The sequence below is a fragment of the Pagrus major genome, chromosome 5 (assembly GCF_040436345.1).
Source record: "Pagrus major chromosome 5, Pma_NU_1.0".
NCBI classification, from domain to species: Eukaryota; Metazoa; Chordata; class Actinopteri; order Spariformes; family Sparidae; genus Pagrus; species Pagrus major.
The window spans coordinates 16,668,894-16,695,800 of NC_133219.1; the positions used below are offsets into that span (position 1 = coordinate 16,668,894).

The 26,907-nt window shown below is 41.2% G+C and overlaps 1 protein-coding gene across 1 annotated transcript in view; it reads left to right on the forward strand.

The window, feature by feature from the left end:
• Positions 1 to 392: 392 nt before the first annotated feature.
• The window catches only part of LOC140995633 (stromelysin-3-like), a 35,338-nt gene continuing 8,823 nt past the window's right edge, over positions 393 to 26,907 (forward strand). Inside the window, 11 exon segments of the mRNA XM_073465712.1 lie at positions 393 to 497; positions 15,203 to 15,429; positions 19,298 to 19,441; positions 21,395 to 21,532; positions 21,905 to 21,927; positions 22,023 to 22,261; positions 23,615 to 23,819; positions 24,390 to 24,650; positions 24,901 to 25,019; positions 25,094 to 25,141; positions 25,143 to 25,202. Coding sequence (XP_073321813.1) covers positions 393 to 497; positions 15,203 to 15,429; positions 19,298 to 19,441; positions 21,395 to 21,532; positions 21,905 to 21,927; positions 22,023 to 22,261; positions 23,615 to 23,819; positions 24,390 to 24,650; positions 24,901 to 25,019; positions 25,094 to 25,141; positions 25,143 to 25,202 — 1,569 coding nt within the window.

Genomic DNA, 26,907 nt, shown 5'->3' on the forward strand with positions numbered 1-26,907 from the left:
ATGTATGTTTAATGATTCCTCCTAAAAGTTAACATTGGGTTTCTTGGTTTCTTTATAAAAAAAATCAAAAACCACAGGTGGGAGAAAAACGCACAGCCATCATCATCTGTTTTGAGTTGACGGGCACACGGGAGAGAAAGAGTTAAGAGTCACATGGTACCGGGTGGTATTATCAGCCCTGGGCTGTAAAAGAAAAAAGAAAAAAAGAAAGAGAGAAAAAAAAGTGTATGTGGAAGAAAAAAAAACCTTAGGAGAACAAAGAAATCAGAGTCTATTTAAAGAGAAGTCGCCCCGGATCCTGCAGCCGTGTGACTCCCGGCACTGCGCCCCGCACTCAGCTGCGCCAGAACCAGCCTGCCTGTGCACCACCACGGCTCGGGACGGCGGTGAGGATGCGGACTTCTCTGCTCGTGTGCTGCTGCGTCTTCGCGCTGCAAGTCCTCCCGAGCACGCTTTGTCTTCCAGTGCGAGGATCCAGCAGGTACAAAGTGGCACCGGTGAGTGAGAGGACGCTTCATTTGTTTTCTCTTTTACTTGTTGCAAAAGTCGAGGCAGAAACAACCCCCCAAAAATACTTTCCTCTGCAGCAGTTTGGACATTTTCGGATGTTTTGCTGCAGAAGGAGGAGGTTTATTTGAACGTGTTGCACGCATGATGAATGATTCACTCTTTTGCATTTTAAAGGAATCTGCAGTGTTTGACTTTCTTCATTCTTCCTCCTGCTACAAGTGCGCCCCCCGCCTCCTAAACACACACTGAGACTACATGTGCACACACACACACACACTCATGCACAATAGTTTGCTTTTTTAAATGTCTTTCTCACATTGCTCCAAAATCGACAATCTACCTTATTGTGTGCGGGGTTGCGTTCAGGTGTAAATAAATCTACACGCCTCTGCAACCTATGTCCTCGGACTCATCAGGACCAATGACACTTATGTTGTAATTAAGAAAATGGCTATTTTAGGAGCTGACCTGTCACTGTAATCAGCACAGGGGGGCTGCTCTAACTTTAAAATGACTATCATCACTATTTATTTTTTGTCTGCTCAGCAGCTCTGGGAGCAGTGATGACTTTGCAGCTAAAAACCTGACGTCTTCTCCTCTTCATGCATGCAGGATGACAGCAGAGTGTTTTGGTTTTGCTTCAGTGCTGCCAGGTCTGATCTCTGAGGGAGAGAGAGAGAAAAAAATAAAGGTTGCTGAGTTCCCCTGTCTGCAGGCCAGGAAGCAGTAATAACAGGTCTTAAAGGCATTTTGTCAACAACACCATAAAAGCGAGGGGTCCTCCATATGGACCCGTCATGAAGGCGTCAGTGGCACGCTTCACACTTGCACAGATGCTGTCACAGTCATGACTTCTGGTGGCTTTTTTCTAACTGCTTTCCATGTTGTTTATTGTCATTTTAGTCAGTTTATTGCAAGGCTTTGGTCTGCACACCTGAGCACATGCTGCAACTCACTGTTTCTCTTTCCAGCCTTTCCTGTTATGTAATTTTGCATTCCATTATATTTACAACAGCCTTAATTTGTATTTCCCTTGTTTACATCCTCTCCTCTTCTGTATCGTATTACTCCTTCCTGGATCTTTTTTAAAAAACACTTAGCGTGCATGCTTCACCCACAGGAATGTCTTGTTTACAGGTACACAGAGAAGTAAATAGATTAATTTACAGCACAGATAAGCAGTTATCGGGAAGAATGGAGTAAATAACAAGGATAGCCTTCCAGAGAAGGGTTATTTATTTTGTTTAGTGTCCAGTGAATCACGTTTGGTTTGTTCCTGAAGCATCAGCCAATCAAAGTGTTTTGAAGCAAAGCTGATGGACAGAAGATGGCAAAAGAGCTTTACAGAGAAATGAATACAACAAGGAAAACAATCTTATTATGATAAAATGCTGTGGTGAGTGTTCTTATGTCTAGTAAATAACTGTTCGAGGACTGTCTTTATATCATCAAACATGCTCTTGAAGAAAAGGGTCCGCACATGAGAGGAAAACAACAAACTTCAGGCACTCGTGCGTGGATCAGGAACAAAAATACTTAGATTTTAGATAATTAGATTTAAAAGCCTTTATTCAAAACATGGCTTCTTACAGAACAATGAAACACTGACCGGTCACGACCTTAAAGATCTTTATCAGGGTATAAAATGGTGGACAAAGATCAGGCAAGCCTTTTATAAACTTGGCGAGGGCTGTCACCCAATCTTGATTGAGTGAATGCAGATGGTGATATCGATGAACCCCATGTTGAAGATGAAGTGTTTTGACACTTCTGGTGTCTTTAATCTAATTCAAGTATTTGAGTGCCTGAAGTTTGGCTCACATCATATATTTAACAGTTGTATTTGTACCATTGACTCCTGTCTTCTTTATGGAGCGGCCTATAATCCAGTAGAGGAAGGTTATATAAAAGTGGATGGTGCAACACAGCTAATAGCCTCTGATAGCTTCCTCCATCTTTGATTCTGATTCACAGATCTCCTTTGTGACTCGAGCAAATCAGCTGGTTGCTCTGAAATCAACTGATTGTTACCAGAGCTTTCGCCATTTTACTGCTGGTCTGACCGGACCTTAATTCCTGGATCGGACTGCGCAATTATCAGCACGGTAATGGGCTGAGCCGACAGGTGTGCAGTGTTGGAAAAACCAAAATGAGTGTCAGGCAGGACAATTACTTGAGGTAAACTGAGAAGTGTGAAATAATGAGGCCACACAACGTCCCAACAAAGAGCTTCTCTTTTAGAGTTTAACAGCTGATGTGTTCTGTGACAAAGCCTGATTATTAAAGTAAAAGTTTCAATAGATGGAGAAGCGGTGAGGAGACGGCAGTAATACTGGTCTCCCCTTAATAATGGGTTGAAAGTGGCTTTTCCCAGTTTTGAACTCATGTGTCAAAAATGAACAATCTTTCCATAACGATCAGTTAACAGGCTTTGAGATGTTGTGCTTCATTAACATCCTCACTATGTCTTTGCATACTTGTAATATTTTTCCAGTTTAATTCACACTAATCTGAAGTCAAGCCACTGTAATGTTATGACATGTCTTTGTCAACAGTGTGATTTTCTGTTGAGTTGAAAACCTGGTTTCAACACATGATAAATGACTCTCTCTTAGCAACACTTAACAGCAGCTAAGTTGCACCTGTGGTGACAACTTTGTTATGTCTGCTGGTCATTTCACTGGAAAGTCTCATCAGTAGTTTTCAATTTGTTCCCCCATCGTTGACAAAGGAGTGAGTGATTACACAGGCCTGGACAGGCCTCAGTGTCTGTGGCATTCAGGGCAGCGGGATTCACAAAGTGCCTGTTTTCTCTCTGAGTGCAGAGGAGGGGCTAACAGATAACTGTTTGAGTATTGCTTTTGTCAATAAAACCTGAGTCCTTGGGTTTTCCTTTCTGGTTTGCCCCATCATGTTGATGTCTTCGGGCAAAGCGATTGGTTGGGGAACCGTGAGAGCAAAGGTGACATCAGAGCCAGCCTGGGTTCCCATCGAATAGATCTAGGTCACAGCTGCGCTGGGCTGTGAGTGGCTGATGAGACACAACAGAGGGGGATGCAGTTAAAAGGCACATGCACCCCTCCTTCATGAAGTTAATCAGATGCTTTTGTTAGTTAGCGAGTGGAGCCCTTCGCCTCATTCTGAAGCCTTCACTAACAAGGTGAGAGGAGGGGGGACTAGAAATATTTACAGTTCAGGTGATTCTGCAGACTGAATGAACCCTGTCAGGACTGGGTGAGTCTGGCAGGACGGTGTTGGTACTTGAATTTATTAAAGTGCACATCACTGAGCTTCTGGATGGCACCGAGCCGCAGTTTGAACCTTGATTAATTTCATATGGTGCGTCTCCATCTCTTGATCCAAACAATGATCGCAACTGGAAATTGGTCTTTCATCTTTGTCCATTGTAAGTAATGTAAAGGCAGCTTAAGAGTCAAAATCCACCCTCACTGTAAACCAAACAGAATATACAGAACTGCTTGTTGATAGTAGATGGGATATCAACTTCCAAAAAATAGCCAGCAAGCTATCTACCCTGATGGTGTGTTCACACCAAACTTGAAGCAATTTTTTCACGCAGTCGATGCAAAGATGCAAATTCTCTCTTCGTTGACTACTGACTAAATGGGAAATGTGCCAAACATCATGAATGTATCGAGAGGAGAGAGGAAAAGGAAGAGAACTGGAGTCTCTGGTGAGTGCTGAACTTAGTCAGAGGCTGAACCGAAGACAAACATGCAGATACACACACCCTTGGTGACTGTCGTTGTTCGCTATCTTACGCCTAATGTACAGTAAGGTAGTCTGGCTGATTTGGGCAAATAAAAACGATGCAAATGATCCAATAGTAAAACTTGTACGAGTAACGTCAGGCAAAAATGTGCTTTGCTTTCTGTGGGAACACAAAGAAAATTGAACGATGTTGAGTGGTGAGAGCGCCTAAAAATTGTTGTTTAAAACTCCCAAAAACTCTAAACTCACTATACTCTCTGCTGTAGCTATCTTTGGCTGTATTGATGGGCTTCCGTTAGCAAGTAGCTCAGTTAGCAGTGGAGCTATGTGGCCCCGTTAGCTGAAAGGAGTCTCGGATGACTGGGGAGAGTCACGTGGCTCGGCCTGACTGTGCTCCTCCTAGTGAACATGACTGGACACGAGACTGGGACTGAGCACAGTCTGCGAGACCGACAGATGCCAGTTTGAAGACAAGAGATAGAGTATGGAGGCGATTTACAGCTGTGACGTGGCAGAGGACTGAGGAGCAGTCGGGCATCAGCAGTGGGTGAACGAGTGCGTAGAATATTTTCACATCTTACTCTATGAATTGAGGATTTATTTCGACCAAACCATAGGTGTTTGTACAAAGATAAATCATGACTGTTTTGGTGAGTTTTATGTCGTTTATGTTGAGTTTGAATGAAGTGTGTTTTACGATGAGTTTACGTGGTTATTAAGGAGGAGAAAATTTAATTCAGAAGGCGCATCTTGTATTTTTCTGTTTAGTGAGGAAAATAGGTGTAGAAATAGTTCTTTTTTTTTACATTTTGTGCGTTTATTTTGTTTACTTGTTGGAGTAAGTAGTGAACTTCTTGATTTGTCATCTCCCAGCTGAAACTACAGTGGCCATCAGACTACCTCTTGTGGTACAAAGTGGTAATTCAAAACAGGACAGGCCGGGTCTAGCTGGTTAACATGCTAACTTCGGTAGACATCTCTGCAACACAATACAAAGGACTTTTTTTTTTCTTTACACTCCGCTGATCATGTTAGTTCATCTTTTGAATGTTTTAAACTAAAATTGTAGCCATTTCTTACAAGTTGCCCTTTCAAGTATCAGTGATAACCTTTCAAGCACCACATGTTGCTCCAGATGGAACTTTATTTTGGCCCAGCAATCAATGCTCTGGTTTTAAAATCATTCCTTCCCTAGAAAAAGAAATCTTTTGTTAACTGGGATGACCCCAAATAACTGTGATGTCCTGACTTCAACTCCGACATGGAACTTTTCTTGACTCAAGTCTTATCATTCTTATCTAAATCAGCCATCTCTGTCTGTTCCTACCAAACGGAGACCATCTGAAAAAGAGAAGATGCAAAAAATAAAACAAACCTTTAAACCATAGATAAAGAATGCATGATCTACCTGGTAACTATTACTCTCCTGCAGATGTGCTCTCATTAATAATCAAAATCAACAATGAAATCATTAGTACAGTATGTCGTCCTGTAGCCAGAAGATCTGCAAGTCTGAGGTCTCAGCGGAAGTTTTTTGTGCCAGCAAAGATAAAAGATTTATGCAGTTGCCCAGATGGTTTATATCACCTTCCACTGCCGGGTGTTTTTGATTTTCAGTTGATATATAGGATTAGGAGAGTAAGAGGGACGATAACGAGGTATTTGTTGATGAAAAATTGTACATCCCCTCCTCCTCCTATCTATCCTATCTATCTATAAATCCTGTCTCACTGTAAGCAATCCTTTGTCGCCTGTTTTTTCATTGAGAGCACACCCTTCAAATTGAAACCTTATCTGTCTCCTCATGTAAACACTCGCTTATGACTTACTTCCTATCATCCGGATTCAGTGTTATTAGGTTTAGACAGTGTCTTTTGGACAGTTAGCGATCATGTTGATGAAAGAGCTCCTGACTTTACCAGACGCTTCTTGTTTTTGTGCTTAAATAGATTCTTGTTAGAAGCATTGGCAGGCTCGACTGTAGCTTCTTTGAATCAATCAATATTCTGCTTTAAATGCAAATCCTTTTTATCATCAGAATTCCTGGAGGGATTTTTCAATCAGCTTTTGTCATTTCCTTATAAACCCACTGTCCCTCAACCTTTCTTTTCTACTTCTGCAGCAGTTGTACATTTCCTACCACTCTTATTCAAAACACATGTTGTGTGGCTGCAAAGCATTGTGGTTTGTTGATGCTAATGCTAGTGTACAAATTGGTCTCTACGCCTTTTTGTGATGGTTTTCCCACAGAATGATTGTTAGGCATGCTTTTTACAAACTGATTATTGTTTTAGATTGTTGAAACATTTTCTGAATTAGCGGATATATTTTACCAACATTTGTCATAGCATGAAATCTTGAATACTCAGAGGGGTACTTGGTGTATTGTTGAAAATATATGGCAATCAGCCAAGTCCATTTATTCCTAGTGAAGAAATAGATTTCAAACATATTTTCATTTTTAAATAGGCTCAGTAATTTTCTTAAACAGCAGGCCACAGTAGTTTTTAGCCAACAAAATATGGTATTTAGTGGGGACTACTTTCAGTGGTGGATTGATCCATTTTTTCTATGGCACAGAGAAAAAAGATGTCAGGCTTTGATACACACACAACACTCGTTAGTAGGATACAGTCACTGTTGGTTTAAAGGAGACATATTATGCTCATTTTCAGGATCAGAATTTTATTTTGGTTTACATGCTTTAATGCTCAAAAAACGCAACAGTTTGCTCATACTGTCCAGTGCAGTGGCTCTGTCTGAAACACTCCTGTCTCTTTAAGATGCCCCGCCCCAAATACCCAGTCTGCTCTGATTGGTCAGCTCACACACACCTGAGCCAGCACCGCTCACCGTGTCTCCAGGGGACTCTGTCATGTTTTCAGCTTCCAGTTAGCTTCACTTCTACCATGAATGTAGGCATAAATTATGCAAATATGTGACATGGTGACGTAGTGTGATGTCAAGAAGTCACAGAATTAAAGGCAGGATTACAGACCAGGAGGACAGAGGTGGTGCCGTGTCCGCAGACTCTGGGACTTTTTAACTTTCATGACCTTTCACATGCACAAGAATATATATAAAACCCTGAAGGAGAGGAAAACTGAAAAAGCATACAAGGTCTTTTTCAGTACAAGATAACAAGTTGGCCTATTAGCTGTAAATGTAAATTTTACTGTCAGGATTTTTGTGCTTTCACATGGAAAGAGGGAAAGTTGAAAGTCACTAAATGGAGAAAAAAAAGCAAGTGAAAAACCAGAAATACCAAACCTTACTGTGTTTAAGTACTACAGTTGAGTACAGGCCTTGCGTTGATGCACCTAATTGCTTTCCACCTTTGCTTTTAAGGTATTAAGTTAAGGATCGCTCTCCTCAAGTAGTTTGGCTGAAAGAGGACTTGAAGTTGGACTTTGATGAAAGGTTTTCAGTTAAAGCAGCAGTGAAAACGTCCTGACTGGCTCCCTGCAGCTTCTTGGTCATGTCAAAGTCAAGCACAGTGACCTGGTGGGGGTGATGGTGGTGGGTTTGTTGTCAGACTGGAGACGCTCTTCAGACGCAGCGTGTACAGACATGTTTCTTTGAATACCACTGTCAGATCCCCGGCACCGTAGATCTTGTCATCACTGTAACCAGAAGCTAGATATGTCCATACTTGTAATGGACAGCCCCCTCGCCCTCCACCACCACTTTCATCACAAACTCCCTCACATGTTCGCAGCATGAAGAAGCATCCGTGATGCCCGCGGGCTCTTTGGGAGTTTCATGTCTCATCACCGACTTCTTGCACTCTCAGCAGAAAGTGACAGACTAATAGTCCCGAGGGTATTTTTTTCTCTCTCTCAAACATCGTCACAAAGTCTCCTGACAGGACTCTCTTTGTCTGCTACAAAATTACACGTGAAGACACGGGCATGGCCACAAAACTCCTGTTTCGGCGGCTGAGTCACTGACATGGGATCTCCTGCAGAGCACTCAAGTTGCAAAACAAACCCTTTCCCATTTAAACGCCTGTCAGAACTAGTTAGAAGTTATTGACACTACAATAACTCAGCATTTTGCATCAAACGTTTTCCAAAAATACACGTCCCTTTGAAATGAGAGTAGAGAGCAGAATTATAAACACCGTTCCAAGTTAATTTCTGTTAAACTAGCTTTAAATTGTTTCACTGGTTTTGCCGAAAAGCTCAAATGCAGTCCTGAGTCTACCTATATTCTCTAATGAATGAGAATCTACTGTTTTCTCCATCAAACCTGAGCGATGTCATTCCACAGAGCATTGTGTTGTTGGCCAATAAAATATAAGTGCATTGCAGGTATTACACCTTGTAAAGTGATTCAGCTGTTTGCCTTGTGGTCATTAGCTTGGAGGATAATAGTGGTTAAATCCCAGCTTAAATCATTTTGGGAAATAGACTTACTTCCTTGACAAGAGCAAGATGAGGAGATTGATGACGCTGTGTTGTGTGCCTGCTAAATATGAAGCTACAGTCAGCAGCTGCAACAAGAAGGTAACAGAATCTAACTACCAGCACCTCTAAAGCTCACTTACTTTACTTTACTAAATGTATTAATATTAAACGTGTTGCGCATCCAAATTGCACCAAATTCAGCACTGCACTTCTTTGGGTCCTCAGCAACAAACCTGCCAAGTGTGAAGTAGATCGGTTGAAAGGTTCTGGAGATACAGAAAGAAAATACAGACAAGACAGACGGAGAGTCCTTGCTTTATAGTTTGATGGTAACAAAAGGCTAGTTATTTCACCCAGTTTCCAGTCTTTATGCTAAGCTAAGTTAGCGTACAGAGGTCCGTCAGAGCTACATCAATCGTCTCATCTAAAAAATGTTTTTTCCAAACGTTTCAAAATGTTCCTTCATTCCAACTTTTCATTCAAAAGATAAACCTGCAGATATTCTAACCACACTGTTACACAGGGTGACACGTTCCTTCATTACCATGAACCTTATCTGACATACACCATCCTGCTGCCCCAAATACTCACTCAATCACCAAACGCGGATTAATCCTCCACTTAAAATAGTCCCCGACTGCACTATTTGCTCCTGTTTGGGTCACGTTAAACTACATTGTCCAGCTGTTTTAGGTAATTACTGAGCCTTTCTCAGGCTTTATGAGGTGCTTTTAAAAAAAAATTGTCTTCAGGTGCATCAGGGTTGGGAAGTCTTTATTTGTTTTTATTTTGAGCCAAATCACAACAGTAAGACCTTTAGGGGTTTCTTAAAGTATATTCAGTGGTGTAAGAATCAGTTTTTGTATTTTTGTCTGCAAGCGCAAAAGAATGAGGGGGGGGGGTAAACTCGATTAAAATAGAAAGAAAAGATGAAGTTTTGTGTTTATAGATAAGAGCTGCTCAATAAAGCAAGAAAACATACAGGATACTCTAGATCAGGCTAATGCTCTTGTTTGGGTTTGACCTTGAACTTTGATGTGGAACCTGTTGGGAATCAGGCACATTTAGGGGTTTACTCGACGGTGGGGTCAGACAGGTCAAACAATCCATTTGACACACAGGCAGGGGGGGGGTTAAGTCCTTTAACCACACTTTTTAGGTTTTTTTTCATCTCCCTCTTTGAAATGACAGAGGCGGCTCCCCGTGCACCCACCACTTAGAATTAGCCAAAGTTTTACGAACCTGAAAGCCGACACTCCCTCCACTTCACCTCGCTGATTGGGATCAGGCAGCGGGCAGCTTCAGTCTAAACTGTCTCGTTTGGGGACAGAGGTCGGCTCGTGAGCAGGTGATTTACAGTTCAAATCCCAGTCCTCAACAAAGGACGCTGTCCGCAACATGCAGCAAAACAACAGCAGCATCAGTCGGTTGTCCAGATACCTAAAATGACCTGTGTTTGCATTACCCTGACAACGACCAGGGGCAGATTACCAGCCAGGCAAAGCCAGTTACTGCCCAGGAACCCAGACCCAGAGGGGCCACAAAAAACCCTGAGCCACTGCATGTTAATTGGTCACGGTAATCGGATTAATAGCAATTTTTTTAGGGAATTTTCATCACTTTTGTTGTGTTCATGTCTTGTAGAGGGAGGTTTTATTAATTTAGTCTATATTGTGGTCACATGATGCATCCTCCTAATGAAGTTGTGATTAACCCTTTCATGCATGAATTGTTCAATCCCAAAGTTATATTTTTAACTTTTACTCCTGAACTAATAAAAAATCATGGCAATAACTTTTATTCTGTATGTTATTTCGAAGGGGTTACTACGTAAAGCAGGGGTTCCCAACCTCCAGGCCGTGGACCAGTGCCGGGGCTTGTGTTGTTCAGTACTGGGCTGCGAAAACCCAATAGGATCTAAGGGGGCTGCTGTAATTGCTATTTATGTACTGCACTGTGTTTTATCATTTATTTTTCATTTTCAACGTTTTTTTTACAGTCTGTTGAAAAAAGGCCCACAGACAGAGAAGATAACGGAGGCAAAATTCAACTGAAACAGCTTATTTAAGTGTATATTGGCTAACACCAAAGCTCCTCAGCTTCCTAACGGCTGGCTGCAGTAGGCCTCCTCATGCCTGTCAGGAGAAGACCAACAAGGGCCATGTCATCTGCATACTTAAACAGCTTGACATCACTGCTATGAACAGTCAGTTCATTTGGGTAAATGGAAAACAGCAATGGTGACAGCACACAGTCTTGTGGTACCCAAGTGTTTTAAAACATCTGCGTAGACCCCATTCATCATAACGCTGGTCAGCGAGTGCGGTCAGTGCAGTCCGCTAGCAGTCTTCTCTCTTGACTTTCCTGCTGCGTGTCTACAAGTCTTGGCACCAACAACTGTCAGCAGTGAAATATCAGAAAACCCTCAGCAGGAATTCATACGTACTTTTGCGTGCATGAGTTACAAATAAACACCACGAGTGGCTAGAAAACATTGTAGTAGTTTTTGAGGCTAAAACTTCATCCACACAGAGGGCAGATGCTTTGGAAGGCGCTGAGAAACAACCTGTTTTATTGTTAAAGGAGCACTACGTAGTTTTGGGGGAGAAATTTTAATCAGAAGAGAAAGATCTTTTTATGCCTGAACAAACTAAATAAACTTTTTCGTTTTCATGATTGAATAAACTGAATAAACATACTGACCTTAAAGGACAACACAATTTCATGCTGTTTTACTTTGTTTGTATTTGGCGGACCCTGCCACCTTTCCAGCTTCAAACAGTGTTGTGAGAACAGCTTGTTTGTTCAGTTATGGAAAAGATACATATTAATGAGTTTGTGTTATTTCCTCGTTATTATTGTAAACACTGAAATACTACAAAACTGCATAATAGCCCCTTTAAGCTCGGAGGACATTATGACAAATGTTGAATCCCAAATTTTAATTTAAATTCATTATTTTTCCCAAATAAGTCACATTTAAAGCATTCAAAGAATATCAAAATTAAACCTTAAAAACGTACATAAATCTGTAGTGTATGACATAAACTCCTCCGAGGGTCATTAAAAATCCCCAAATTCCAATGAACAATACTGAGGACATGAACTCATTGTCCTCAGTGGCGGCTACGGGCCTGTAAGGCTCACTCAGCGTCTCCAAGGTTAAACAAATAGCGACTGAATTCCAGCTAGTTTCTTGTAGCTTTTACATTGATATGTTTCAGGCCTGCTTTACACTATGATAAGGCTTTTGTGTTTATCAGAGGGTTTTGTTGCCAGTCTGTACCGCAGATAACAGTTAAGAGAGACAAACATCAGATCGGACTCCTCTCAGAAAAAAGAGCAGAAAGAAGCTGAACAACAAGCGATTTCCAGTTTGGGGGCCACATCTCTTTTAGCTCATTTAACAACACAAACAAGCCATTTAGGGAAAACTGTAGGACGTGGGCTAAAACCTCCCCCCCTAACGTGAGTAAGTACTTTGTGCGACAGAGTAAGCAGCTGAAATCCCCTTTAAACAAAGTGAAACACAGGAGGTGGAGAGGTAGGGGGGGCTCAGGGAGGTGTGTACTGTTTGCTCTGTGATCCAGACCCATCAGTCACTGTGTTTCTGCAGTCTGGAGCACATTCCATGAATCCTGCTGGGTTTTGTTCCCCTTAAACTACAACAACGACATGGTTTGAGTCCTGCGGAGCTGAGTGAGGCAGGCTCGTTTAAACACAACAAAAACGCGATTGTGACTTCACTCACACAGACAGTTTTATTCCTATTATTATATATCTTATGGATCTATAGTGAATTATTGTTGGGCTTTTGATGTAGGATTTGTAAGCTTGATTTAAAAAATGTAATAATGCTTACTGCTGACTGTATTTCCCCCTGGGCAGTCTTTTTGTCAGGGCGGAAAACCTCTGTATCATTAAATCTTTCTTGGATTGGATTTTTGCAGTCTAATTATAATTCTAGTGCATCTTCTGATAGCACAGACTTAATGAGTTGTAAACATGAGGAAACAAGAACTTCTATGTAGAGAGTTAGTTTTGACTTCTGTATCTTTAGGGAGCCTGATTACCAGTGTAGGATCACTTTACTTTATTTACATTACAGCTCCACAAATTTCATGGTATGTAGGCAGTAATTACCATGTTTTCTTCAAAATTACCCCCAAGTGACCACAATAATTACCTCAAATTTCTTTTGAAATTACCCCCAACATTATATAATAATAATGTGATGCTAATTTCCAATAGGCAGGTAGTAAATAGCTGGTAATTTTATTATATTACAAGGAAACCTCCAACTGGTTTCTGTCACTAAATTGAAGTGAGTTGCTGCAGCTTAGCAGAAGAAAACCCGAAACATTGATGGGACAGTTTGTTTCATTTTTGCACAATCTGAGCAAAATTAAGTCAAAAAGTGTCATAATCAACCAGATGTGTTAGTCGCTCTCCACAGCATATCAGTCATTTCTGTTTTAGTGAGACTACCAGTTGGAAATTTGGTCAAACGAACCATCAGTATTAACTTTTGTAAGTAAAAGGCCCAGCCTAAAGTTACTTCAGCCCATCCTAAACTGAAATCCTGGTGCTGTGCCTGCTCTTTGTAGAATAATTTCAAGGTACAAGGTAAATTTATTGTCATTTGTAAAAAACGGGGGTTTAAAAAACAAAATAATGTAGCGGCTCTGTAGTCTGGTGGTACGGCAGCGGATACTTATGTATCTTTTGCCAGGTGGCAGCAGGGTGAACAGACTTTGCAGACATCTCACATCACTGATGTCGCTGATGCTCTGTAGATGGGTACCTGTGATGTTCTGGGCTGTAAGGCACCTGGCAACACTGGAGGTATCAAAATATTGTCTAATCAATTTTAATCTGGTGACTTTAAGCTTCAAGGTTTGTCTTTATAGTCCCACTATGTTTCTACTTCTGGTATTTAGCAGAGATATGGAGTCCTTTATTCCTCCGAACAGGTGCCTTAAAACGGGTGGCAAAATCTCAAACTCCCTCTGGAGTGGATGGTCCTGGCAGTCCAATGAAGCATGAGCCTTCCTGACGACCTGCCTGTTATAAATGAACAAAAGTTCGGCCTGAGTCTTCCCTGAGTGGGTGGTGACTTCACACATTACAGTTGACTACATGGAGACTTTGCAGCATTGGAGTTTGTGTAAAAATATAGTAGAAATGCAACAGAGCTGGTCTGCACAAGTTTTAGTACCTACAGATGTAGTCAGGTCCTGCCCTGTCAAATATATCAAATACTGAAGAAGCTGTGGTCTTTTAATCTTGTTCATCTGTGCAGTAAAATCAGGATTATCAATTCTTGGCAAAAACCATTTAGCCAGGTGTTGGAAATCAAAAGCAAACATTCTCGGTCTTTCCTGGGACACATTCATGGTGTTATACTCGGTTGTTCACAAGAAAAGTAACGATAGCAAAAATAGCAGAGAGAGAAGTTACAACTCAGAGCTGTTCAGCCATCCGAGAAGCCCTTCTGATGAAGTATACCGGTCCAATACCATTTCAGGTTACAGGTCAGCAGTGTGGCGAGCAGAAACAGCAGACATTGCAGCTAAAAAGTTGGATAGAGAGTGGGGAAGGGGTGTGTGTGTTCAACTTGTAGTTACGACCTTCCTCACACTGAAATATAGTCGTTTAAATGCTGTTAAAACAACCGTTATGCAATTTTCACTTTTCAGCCGGATGTACTGTTGTTTAGAAGCTTAGGCGTCTTTTTACCTGCACGTCACCGAATTAAGGATTATGTAAGAGAGAAGCTGTGGGAAGACTCATAGGATGTGATGATGGAGTTAATTACTTTAATCTCGACGCAATATATCGATAGCGTCTTTTCCCACAGGTTTTTCTGAGCTGCAGCGGAAAAGGAAATGCTCATAATTTTGTTGATAGAAGCAGAGAACACCCAACAGTTCCATGTAAGTGTAGCCCTGCAGATGTGGTTCGGTTTAGAGGCGGAGGACTGAGTCAGATGAGGAGTTGGGTTGGGATGGCTCTCCTCTGTAATTTGCTCTGTGGAAATGAGCAGAGCCATTTCCTCTGGATCTGGCGGGGGTGCATTAAGGATAATGGAACACCCTGGGACCGACTGTCTCTTAAACTGGGGCAAAGTATGTGGCTCAGTGACCTGATTATGTGTGCTGTCATTAAACCTACTACAAGAAAGTTTGACTGGTTATGAAACAGTCTCAATTTGATACTGATGTCTTTAAATGACCTACATAAGCAAACAAGACCAACAGTAAGAAGATGGATAGACTCTTACGTGTTCAATCTTTTGATTAAACTGTGCAAGCTTATTGCGCCTTTACTGACCAAGCTATCATCAGCTTGTTCAATTACTCATTAAGATAAATGATTTTAATCAGAGAGGTTGTCCTTTCTCTGTTTATTAAAATTTTGCTCTTCCCTTTTCTTTTATTTTCTTCTTCCAAATGATTTTATTGTTTATTTCAGTACACTGTTATACCATACCAAAGACAATTAGAGTGCATAGCATAAAATATGTTTAATTATTCCTGCATTTGTTCCAGGTCTCTGAAAAGTTCCCCGACCTGAAGAAGATGGGAAAGGTTCCTCATGCTCAGGATTTAGTAAAGGAGACGAGTTTATCAACCAGCGCCTCAAACACATGGAACCGACCTCGCTGTGGCGTACCGGACTACCCCACCCAGAAGGGGTTGCATTATCGGAGGCGACACCGCCAGAGACGCTTCGTCCTGTACGGAGGACGTTTGGAAAAGACAGACCTCACGTACAGGTACGGATCTGCAGAGCTACATACCCACACACTCAGTGCTGATCAGTGAATGTATTTAAGGAATCAAGTTCATTTTTTATTTAATTTTACGATTTGTCCCAATTCCTTATGGGATTTTGAATAAAAAGAGAAATGTTTTTAGATTTTCATAACAACTTGCATTCATGCCTGAAATTCAATTGAAAAGACTTTATTCGTGCAGAAAGGGACAATTTAAGATATAAAAAACTAGTGAAAAAATCTATTCGTGTAAGAATTAAAGCAGCTATAAAGAATCTTTCCTGTTTTGTTGATTCTGGCAGCCCCTGTGGACAAAAGCGGTATGAGCACTATCACCTCCTGTCATTAAAGATCTGTCTGTTAATTATAACTCCATTACAGACGGGATCTACTAGATTTTAGACACATTGAATGATGAGCTGAAGGGAAAAAATGTCAAATGTGAAGGCCTATTATAGTACTTAAGTCTTGAAATTATGTTCGGAAAAAACGGGTGCTGGTTTTCTTTCATCTGAGGCCTTGGCACCATCGAGTGTCTGGCAGTCCTCTGCTGGCTGCTGCCTCTCTGTCTGTGTCTCCTGGGGTCCCCTCATTGTAGTCATTCTTTAACGTAACACTATATTAAGACAGAGAGAAAGAAGGGGGAGGCAGAGCTCTTTAAACGGCAGTACCGGCCACAGACTAATAAGATTCAGCTGGATCGGACCAATAAAGCGCTCTCGGTGACACCCGACAAAGTGACATGGTTAACCAGGACCATGGCAACAACCTGCAAAGTTAAACTACACTTCTGCATGATCTAACAGGGCCACCGTCCTTACTAAATGCCTAAAATATGAGTGTCGAAAGAGTGGAGCCCCGCTAATGAGTCCCTGTGTTTACTTTTTATTTAGAATCAGCAAGGATTTGGAGCTTGTGAAGCATGTTCTGGCACGACACGTGAAGTCATGCTGGGTCAGCTGAGAGCAGAGTCGTTTAAACTGCTTTAACGGTTGTTAGCGAAACTGAAAAGAAGCTCTCAGGTGGCTGCAAAACGTTAAAGGACTGAGCTTGTTGTGGAGCCGTCGCAGGAGAGGAGGCTGACTGAAAGATCAACTTTGTTTTCCAGTCATAGTTTTATTCATGTTTAAGACTTCATTCTTCACATTTTAATTATAAGTCAGTAGGTGAGTAAGTCTGGTGGTATTCATATTTTACAGTACCATCATACAATCGATGTATCTATTCACAATAACACGCACGCCATCCTGCTGCCCCAAATACTCACTAGAGCACCAAATGATGATTAATCCGCTGCTGAAAGTAGTCCCCAACAAATGCACTCTTTCCTCTTGTGTGTTTGCTAAAAACTACGGTGAGCAGCTGTTTTTGCAAATGAATGAGGCTTTCCTAAACATATTTGCGAGGTGTTTTTAAAGTTCCCGTGAAACAGCTAATGGAGGACTATTTTCTTCAGCATAGTTACGTGTTTCCTGTAAAAACAGGAAGCAGCAATAGCGCAGAATATAGGTTACATCCCTCTTTCTATACATTCATGGCAGCGTCATAAAATAACGAGTTTATTGGACAAAAAATTAATGTACGCCCCCGAGTGCAGGATGAGTCATCAACATTTTTTATGAGTTTTCAGGAAGTTACAAACTCTAAAATACCATTAAAACCACCTACAAAACTGCTTTTTTGCCACCATTTGGCCTGATGTTGGTGTACAGGTGAGATATGGAGCAACACGTATGTGAAATAATCACAGCTATTACGACTTCATGGGAACTTTAAAGGTTGGCTGAGAGAAACAGCAAGAGTCAAGGGCGAGTCAGAAAGTACTAAGAGACAAAGATAGAAGAATGACTGTATTATCCTTCCATAAAATCCTGGTGTAATTACCTGTTCGCAGCTCAAGAATGTGCCTCTGATGACTCAGTCAGAAAATATTTTATATTTAATCTAATCTAATCCTCTGTTGCTGAGGTTTCTTCCATTTTTGCCTGTGAAAGGGGGTTTTGCGGGAGTTTTTCCTCATTTTAAAGGGTAGAGGGGAGCATATGCCGTCCAGATTGTAAAACCCCTTGAGGCAAATTTGTGATTTGTGATATTGGGCTATATACATAAAACTGACTTAACTTGACTCAACGTAATCCACAGATAAGCCCGAGGATTTCAACCTATATGTGAACTTTGCACTGGGGAAAGTCCATTTGTGCTTTCTTAAGGTAACCTGCACAAATATTTGCACCTTTGCAGAAGTTGTTTTGCAATGTGCATGCAAACTTCAAATTTACCATGAAATAGGAATTATTTTTTGTCATTTTTTGAAAGCAGTGTGTCAGTCCTGCTCTTTACACCTGAGTTTAAATGAACACTTTTCAGAAAGTGCCATGGTTTAGTTCTACCTTTGCTCCAACAGTATATACTTTATGTAAACAAAAGAGACAGTGGTTGAGATGAATGCCAGTGGTATTTTTTATTGCTTGTTTGTCTAAATTAAAACCACATTTCCCATAAACTCTGCTACTTCCTGTCCCCCTTGACCCTCCTTGCACGAAAAAAGACAAGCGCTGATAACGGCCTACATAAATCTTTGCTGCTAAACTGACCTGCTCTGAGGCAGACAGCCCTTCTTCCTGTTTCGTGCCGTAAATTGATGCAGCAGATTAAATAAGTAAATACAGCAGAGAGGCCACTAGAGGCTGACACCCTGCATAGAGATGGTCTTGTTTGCCTACAGCAGCTGCAATTATCTCCAACTCCACTTTATTAATGCTGAAAACTTGCTGAAACTATTTCAGATTTATAAGTTAGTCACCATCATGCCAAAAGCAACACCTGTGTGCACCAGTGGCTATTGCCAACCCACGCCATAGCCAGAAACGTTGCAGAGTACAGTGTGAACATGTCCTGGCAGCTTCATACGTGTGGTTTCAATCTTCTCATCTCATTCACAGAGTGCAAAGGAGCATATCATTCATCTTTCATCACTGTGACAGGCTACATACTGTAGTTGGTGGGAAAAGGAAAACTTTCGGAAATATGCGTAACAAATCATCAACTAGCTTAGCTTAGCACACAGACTTGTAACAAAATCTGGCTGCCAGATTAAATCATTTATCTTTTTTCAAGTTAGCCGGGCGTTAAACCGGAAGTTAGCCAGCTCGGTCGGCGTAAGCCTCTCGTGCGCACGCTCTTGGGCTCCACAATGAGGAAAATCCAAATAATTTTATACCCCAGAAGTTGAGCTTTGTTGGCTTCATTAACCACTGAGCTGCTTTCACATGGACGAATGAGGCTCTGTCTCCAAAGCTGTATGCAGATTTTATTTGTTAGATCCATGGAACAGACCAGTGCTAGCTAGTTAGCATGCTAACTCCAGTAGATATCGCTGCATCGCGTGATGCAGCTTCCATATTGCACCTTTAATAACAGGGTTGAACCTGGGGCCTCTTTTACATACTGAGATAAACTGTATGTTACCGGAGATCATCTTAACAAATGATTATGTCGACCACTCAGGTTGATTTATTCCAAACTGAAATGTAAGGCTTTCTTTGCATGATCTGAGGTTTGAATAATGTCATATATACCTGATACTCCACATAATTTATGAAGTGTTGTGCATCCTGCTGGAGAGATAAGGAGGTTTCTCTTCTTTTTTTTCACTCATCATACTGGGTGGTTTTATCAAAAAGGAAAGGGAGGAGACCATGATGCAGTGTTTTCTTAGCGTGCCTGGGGGCGTCAGTAACAGCACACCTCCCTGCTGATGAGACGACTGCAGATATCAGATTAGAGGGAGGCCTGCGAGGCCGGTGGTCCCCTTCTACTATACATCCTGTGTGTATGTGTGTTTCACACCTGCCCCGGTCTCCCACAGGATTGTCCGGTTTCCCTGGCAGATGGGCGAGGAAAAGGTTCGACGTGTCTTTCGGGAAGCGCTGAAAATCTGGAGTGACGTCACCCCGCTCACCTTTACAGAGATCCACAGTGGGAAGGCCGACATCCGCATCGACTTCACAAGGTGGGAGGACTAAGACGTGTAAAAAAAAAAAGCTTCAAAACATGATTGTAAAAGGAGAAGGAGCCTCAACACAGGCAGATATTACTGAAAAGGAATTCATTTGTTTTGTAGCAACAGAACAGACATGTAATAATTTTAGATGTTAACTTTTCGAGGGCTTTGACAGTCAAAACAAACAGGAGCAAAGTTTTCTATTTCAGCCCACAGGCACAAATACACCAGGATATATATCCTTTACTTAACCTGGTAAAAGCCTCCTTGAGATTAAAATCTCTGTTGGAAGAGTGACCTGACCAAGAGGGCAGCATAAACAACAGTGATGATACATACATACACATGCAGCTGTCGCACATTACAAATGAGTGAACATAATCTCAAGCCAAAGTGCAGTTCAAGATCAGGAACTTGATGATACATTTGAACAGAAAAATCCTTAAAACGGTTTCAGGCGAGATTTAAGAACAAATGTATTGACCGAGAGTGTGTTATTCTCGTGATCTTGGATGCACCATTATGATTACTGGATTATTTTCTGGTGTGCCCGATTCATCATTTTGTCCATAAATCATCTTTAAAATTGATTCGTCTGATAAACTGTCCAAAACATAAAGATATTGACTAATTTGTAAGTCAGAGAAAAAGCTGAAACAAGCAAATGTTTGTTATTTTTGTCTGAAAAAGGACTAAAAATGTCAATAAATTTTTTAAATGGTTGCAGATTAATTTTATTTTGAGCAATAAATCCATGAATCAGCTCATTGCTTAAGCAGTAAATAGAATATTTGATAAAAACCCTGGATTTTACAGAAATACTTTACATTTTAGATTTCAATTACATGAATCATAAGAATAACGTTGGTCACTTTTTCTTGATTTCCTGCATATTCGTTCAATTCTTCGCTTCATGTTGTGGTCACAGCTCAGAAGCCTCCATCCAACATTTACTCAAACTGTCTATTCAGCAAAATGTTTATGTGAGACTCCATTACACATCAGTCAACAGTGGCATGGAGTCAAACGTTTTCATTTAGACTGGCAGAATCAGACCAGCTCAAATTGGAAATTGACAAAGATCTTTGTTGCAACGAGCGTCAGAGAGCCACAAAGATAAACAAGAGATAATAGAGCAAGAAATGACACGCAGATACAAACCAGATTCAAAACTAGAGTTGTATGAGGGACCTGTGTCATCTCTGAAATGACTCATTCTCTTTCATGTTGCATGTTTTGTTATTCCTGCAGCGATTCCGTGTTTTTCCCCTTCTGAATCATGTTTTTGATCCAAGCTTTATTGTTCGTCACGTCAGCAGTCTTTGTTTGCCCTGCTGCACGCATGCACATCGGAAAATTGTTCAATTCACAAAAACAGGAATTGATGTTGTGAACATTTGTGATTTACACTGACAAACCACACACGCCTTCACATAAGTATCTCATTATCACATAAAAGATAAGGGAAGTTAGAAAGGTGGTGGGAAACATGGAAAATGCTGTGTGAGGAAAACACTGCAAATGTACGACAAGACTCAAAAAACAGGAAATCTCAGGAGCTGAATTAGACAGTTAGCTAGAGATAAAGCTGAAGGTGAGGTTCGCCCAGGGCGTCATGCAAGCTAGGACCGCCACTGGTACCATTCACTGACGTAATCAGTTATGTTTTTGACTTTTCTGAAAACCTTCTGCAGTTGGTCATTGTCAGGTTTTTTTAATTGACCACATTTAAATTAGCCAGATTAGTCACATCAATTGATTTTTTTAATAAATAATGACAAAATTCTCTGATTTTGACTTTAATGTGAATACTTGCTGGTTGTGTGAAGCCTTCTGTGGTAATAACCTGAATATGTCAGTTCGTAGACTAGTTGTTGGTGTAGGATTTGTTGAGTCTATTGTGCTTTAAGCCGTCAGATTGGTGTTAATGTTGATTCGAGTGTTTGATTCACGGACCTGCAGGTACTGGCATGGAGACAATCTTCCCTTCGACGGCCCGGGTGGGATCCTTGCTCACGCCTTCTTTCCCAAAACGCACCGACAGGGCGACATTCACTTTGACTACGATGAATCATGGACCCTCGGAAACCACATGGGTGAGTGTTTGGCTGAGAGGGTGAAGACAAAGAGAGGAGGATTTTAGTTAACAGGTGGTTGTTTTTTTTTAGTTTAACCAACATTTCTTTCTTTTTACTGCTTTTACAAAATAAATAGGATAACAGTTAGACCGGGTCAACAGGGGCAATTGATACGTTCATACATAATTAGGATGGGGTTACTGTATGTTAAAGATCCAGTGTGTAGGATTTACCAATTCTTGGACGCAAAAATGACCTCAGTTCACAGCGAGGGTAAAAAAATAAGGTCAAATCTATCTGATGCATCTGTAACACAGGCTTCTTATCAGTGTGTGACAGGGAAACAGGTATATGAGATACAGCAGTAAGAGGTAGCAGTGACACTGTACTGTAGCAAAATCCCCACCGTCTGCCACTGCAAGCAGGTCAAAACAAACACCTAAAACTATTTTCAGACAACACTTGAACCAGGTGTGGTTGCATCCTCTGAGGCTTCTCTACCGCCCCTGCAGGCACAGACCTTCTCCAGGTTGCTGCCCATGAGTTCGGGCATGTCCTGGGCCTGCAACACTCCCGCGAGCCGGGAGCCATCATGTCCGCATACTACTCCTTCTCCTACCCGCTGACGCTGAGCGAGGATGACAAGCAAGGCATCCAGTACCTGTACGGAGCTCATCCGCAAGTCCTGCCCTCACCGCCACCCCCGCCTCCACCTCCATCAAACCCAGAAACCAATGAAATCGTCACTAATGTGAGTGGAGCTGATGCAACATTTAAAGAACCAATCATGGCGCATGAAAAAATGGCGCATAAGCTCAAAATAACTCATAACTTCAAAGAGGGAAAAAGGGCTGTGGCATAAAAATTACAATACCGGGCAAGTGGATAGTTATTTGTCCCATTATATGCTCATTTTCAGGTTCAAAGTTTTATTTTGGGTGTCTACTACAAAATGTTTACATGCTTTAATGCTAAAAAACACAATTATTACTCCATTTTACTGCCTGTCTCTTTAAGGCACCTACTCCTGAAAAGCCCAGTCTACTCTGATTGGTCAGCTGTCACAGGCCTGAGCAGACATTCCCACCTTGTTTCCGCATATGTTCACGGCTGAGGGCGATGACTGTATAGTTGGGACATCGCAACTTTCAAAAGTCCTGACAACTCGTTTGAGGCAAAGTTTTCATTAGCAAATGTTAGCAAGGTAACATGCTCATCTAAGATGGTGAATATGATAAACTTGATCAACACCAGCATGTTAATGTTAGCATTCAGGTCTAAACACTGCTGTTAGCATGTGAAGCTGTCAACAAATCCCACTGAAATATCAAAAATCTAATTATTTTATTTCGTCCCTCAACACTTTTTGACTTCCTGTCTGTGGCTCTCAGCTCCAAGCCCATTGGTTCCTACTGTGGGCATTAAACTTTAAAAAAAACACCTCAAAAATATATAGTTGTATAGTAATTTCCTAAAATAGCTGGTCACTGTAGTTTTTAACAAATGTTACACTAACAAGAGGAAAAAATGCATTTGTTGGGGACTATTTTCATCAGGGGATTGATAAACTTTTAGTGTGTGGCTCATTTATGTGTTTTTAATAGTTTTCGGACAACAATGGAGCTCTGTGGCAAGGAGGAATGTGATATCCACAGGGAATACTTGTTTGTAGGGTCATCTCAGTTTTATGCGATTTGTTGACAAGAAGAAAAATATATACCACCAGCCTCATCCTTTAAGGAGCAGTGGTTTCTGTGGTTATGACACACTATAAAGTAGTGACGCAACACCACATCATACAAGAGGGTATTTTTGAAACAAAGATGATAAATGAGGGTTTAAGACAAAACTCATTTTTTTTGTATTTTTTAAGAGTTAGTCACATTCGAGCACTGGGAAAAGGTTCCACTTATTTTCTCTGGTAAAACTTGTAACTGAGAGTTTTTCACTGGACCCTAAGAAGCACAAAAACCCTCCTTACTTTATTTTGGGATCCTTTCAGACAATAAAACGGATACTTAACACTTGATCCCACTGCAATAAAATGGCTCTTTCTGGAAACGTTAGCATGTGGATGTGAACAAGTGATCTGTGTCATTCCCAGCCCGACGCCTGCCAGACGGACTTTGATGCCGTGTCTATGATCCGGGGGGAGCTGTTCTTCTTTAAGTCGGGCTACGTTTGGCGAATCAGAGACGGGCATCTGCAGAGCGGTTACCCAGCACTGGCGTCCCGTCACTGGAGGGGGATTCCCGACAACATCGATGCCGCCTTTGAAGACAAGTCAGGGAATATTTGGTTCTTTCAAGGTGGGCAGTGAGGTTTGAGCTGCTGTTATGTGGTTTATGGTTTCTTGTGAGCACAGGATCATAAAGTATCATGTGCTTTTAGGCAAGTTTAAACTGGTGTAAAATGTTAATTAACACAGAGCTGTGAAATTATTGCAATGAAGTCTTTATGTCAACAGTTCCACTGCATGTGGATAAGGTAGTATGAGCAATTGTGTGTGTTTCAACCAAATCTGAGTTCTGTGTTTACCTTCAAATGCCGACATAAAAAAGATATTAAGTCAGTTTATGACTACAGTTTTCTGAAAAACCCTTCAGCAGGAAACACAGATGCTGTCGGGCTTAAACCTCTGACTTTGGTTGGGTGTTGTCTCCCGTGAGCTACACTGCAGCTCGATTGACCATTCAGAAATAAATATGACGTAAGAGAAAAAGAAATGGGGAAAAAATGAAATGGTAACCATGAGGATAATAATAATGTCACTGTTGTAAGTCAGTGTATAAAATATCATCAGTTGCACTTATTTAGACAAAGAAAACTGAATTAAAAACAAGAAACGTAATAATTGTTCACCATATCTCTCTCGGCAGGTGAGAACTACTGGGTGTTTGATGCTGAGAGGCAGATCAGAGGACCGGAGTCCATCAGGAGCTTGGGTTTGTCAGTGTCCGGGATCCAGGCGGCACTGCGCTGGGGCCACGACTCCAACTACAACACCTACTTCTTCAAGTCAGGCAGCTACTGGAGGTTCAGCCCCCGGGAGAACCGAGTTGAGTCCGTATACCCACGCAGCATGCAGGACTGGAGTGGCATCCCTTTCGATGTGGACGCCACTTTCAGGGACATCTATGGTACGGTCCAAATAACAACAACTTAACAAGAGAACAAAGAGTTCCTATTGGGTTTTCAAAAGTTAGTTACAATGGGATTTTGACCGATGCTTGTTTTGACAGCACAAATATAGATCTGATTATCCCACAGCCTGCCTTATAGGATACATCTGGCCCATTTTGAGAATCCTAAACTTGTACACAGTACACAAATATGAATATCACTAAGTTCTTTACACACAGATTTCTCACTGTGTTTTCTATCTTTCAGGCTATGCTCACTTCATCCGAGGACGACAGTACTGGAAATTCGATCCAGACGGCATGAACTCTTTGGAGGGCTACCCTCGCTACATTGGTGTGGATTTTTTCGGCTGTAGAAACGTGTGAGTCTTTAACCTGTGGAGAATCAGATTAACAATTTTTTTTTTTTTGACAATGAAGAGGAATTTTTTGGAACAGAGACGTTTTGTATGCTCAAGGGGATGAGATGATCTCCTTTAAATCTGGTTATGCTTTACTCCATTTATTGATACTCAGATCAGTTACACCTTCTTCTCAGGAAAAACCAAGGTATGTTTCCTCAGACTTGGCACCTCCTGTGCAGCTATACTCATATTTATTTTGCACATTTGTCACCACACGGCTGAGATCTGGGCCCTGTATTAATGATGTGTGATGCTGATGTGAACTGCATCATTCTCACCTCCTGTCTTTGAGTCTGAAATTCAGATTTTTGACCGATTTTGGTTCACAGACAGAGCCAGTACTGACTGTAGTGGATGTTTTCCATTAAAACTGTTCTGTTTTTTCATCATGGATGGACTTGCTGATCCTCAGGTGTTTGAAGAGTGACATCAAACCTATGGCGGCAGAAGGTAGATTTATCAGAGTTAACTTTAAACCCTGAAGTGAAATCAGTCAACATGATCGGTTGGTAAACACAATTTTCAGCTACACTTTGCTCTTTAAGGATGTGCTTCACACTGCCAACCTGACTCATACTGACCAGAAATGAAGTTACTTTGTTTTAAGTTGCTCTTTTAATACACAGAGTTTTGGAAACATGTCGTTTAACCTGCATAAAGATTGTTTGTTGTACCTTCAACCAGGCATTATGGACTAGTGTGTGTGTGTTTCTGCTCTTTATCAGTTAAATGTCTCCTCCTCAGCCTTCACATCATTTGGGATTTCACGTCCAGAAATTAATCTCTTGGGCACCAGTCACTCCCATGTTGTGTGTTGTTATTGTCACCACTAGTCGAGCAAATTTTAACAGAATTTCCTGAATATCGGAAAGGAAAATGCAAATTTAAGCAAGATTCCATCTGCTGGTGTTGTCCAGTCAGGTGCTATTAAAGGATAAGTTCACCCAAAAATGAAAATTCAGTCATTATCCACTCACAACCATGCCGATGGACTGTCGGGTGAAGTTCTGTAGTCCACAAAACATTTCTGGAGCTTCACAACAGCGTTGCAGCATTCTCCTAAACAACAACAGTAGATGGGGACTTGTTTTAAATAAAAAACAACTGCAAAAAAAAACATAAAATGGCTCCATAAAGCTCATCCCACGTAATAACAGTCTCCTGAAGCCCTGACATCCCAAAAGATGTTATTTTTAGACCCCTTTTAAAGCCAAAATCTTAGTAGCTGCTAAGCGTAAAGCGTTGGCACGCACCCCGTCATGAAGCGGGTGCACAAATTCAACCGCACACCAAGGGTGTCTTCGGGCTTCCAGATGTTATGGATTATGCCAGACATTTTATGTTGTTGTTTTTTTGGGTTTTTTTGGTTGTTTTTTTACATTTTAAAACAAGTCCCCATCTACTTCAGTTGTTCAGGAGAATGCCGCAACACTGTTTGGCCGTGAAGCTCCAGAAATGTTTTGTTGACTAAAAAGCTTCACCTGACAATGACTGTCATTTTTGGGTGAACTGTTCCTTTAACCATGTGAAAAAACTGATGGAAATATTGCCTTTGTGTTTATTTCATGTTTTTATTTGAGCAGATTTGATGTTTTCATTTGCCACTATTTTTTTGTCTTTTTAGTCCTGAGTGACGTTCGTGTCACATTTAGCCTTTATCGATGAACCAACTTTTCCACATCAGCCAAACGTAAAAACTTTTTGCCTGAGAGACTTAATTTAGTGCAAGAAAATTCTCCTTCCATGTAGGAGAATATCAATCTAGTTTCTTCTAAATATAAAGTTGGTTTGGATAATGTTCGCACTCTGTATACAGGAGTTAGTCATTGGTGATTTCACTCTGTCATGAT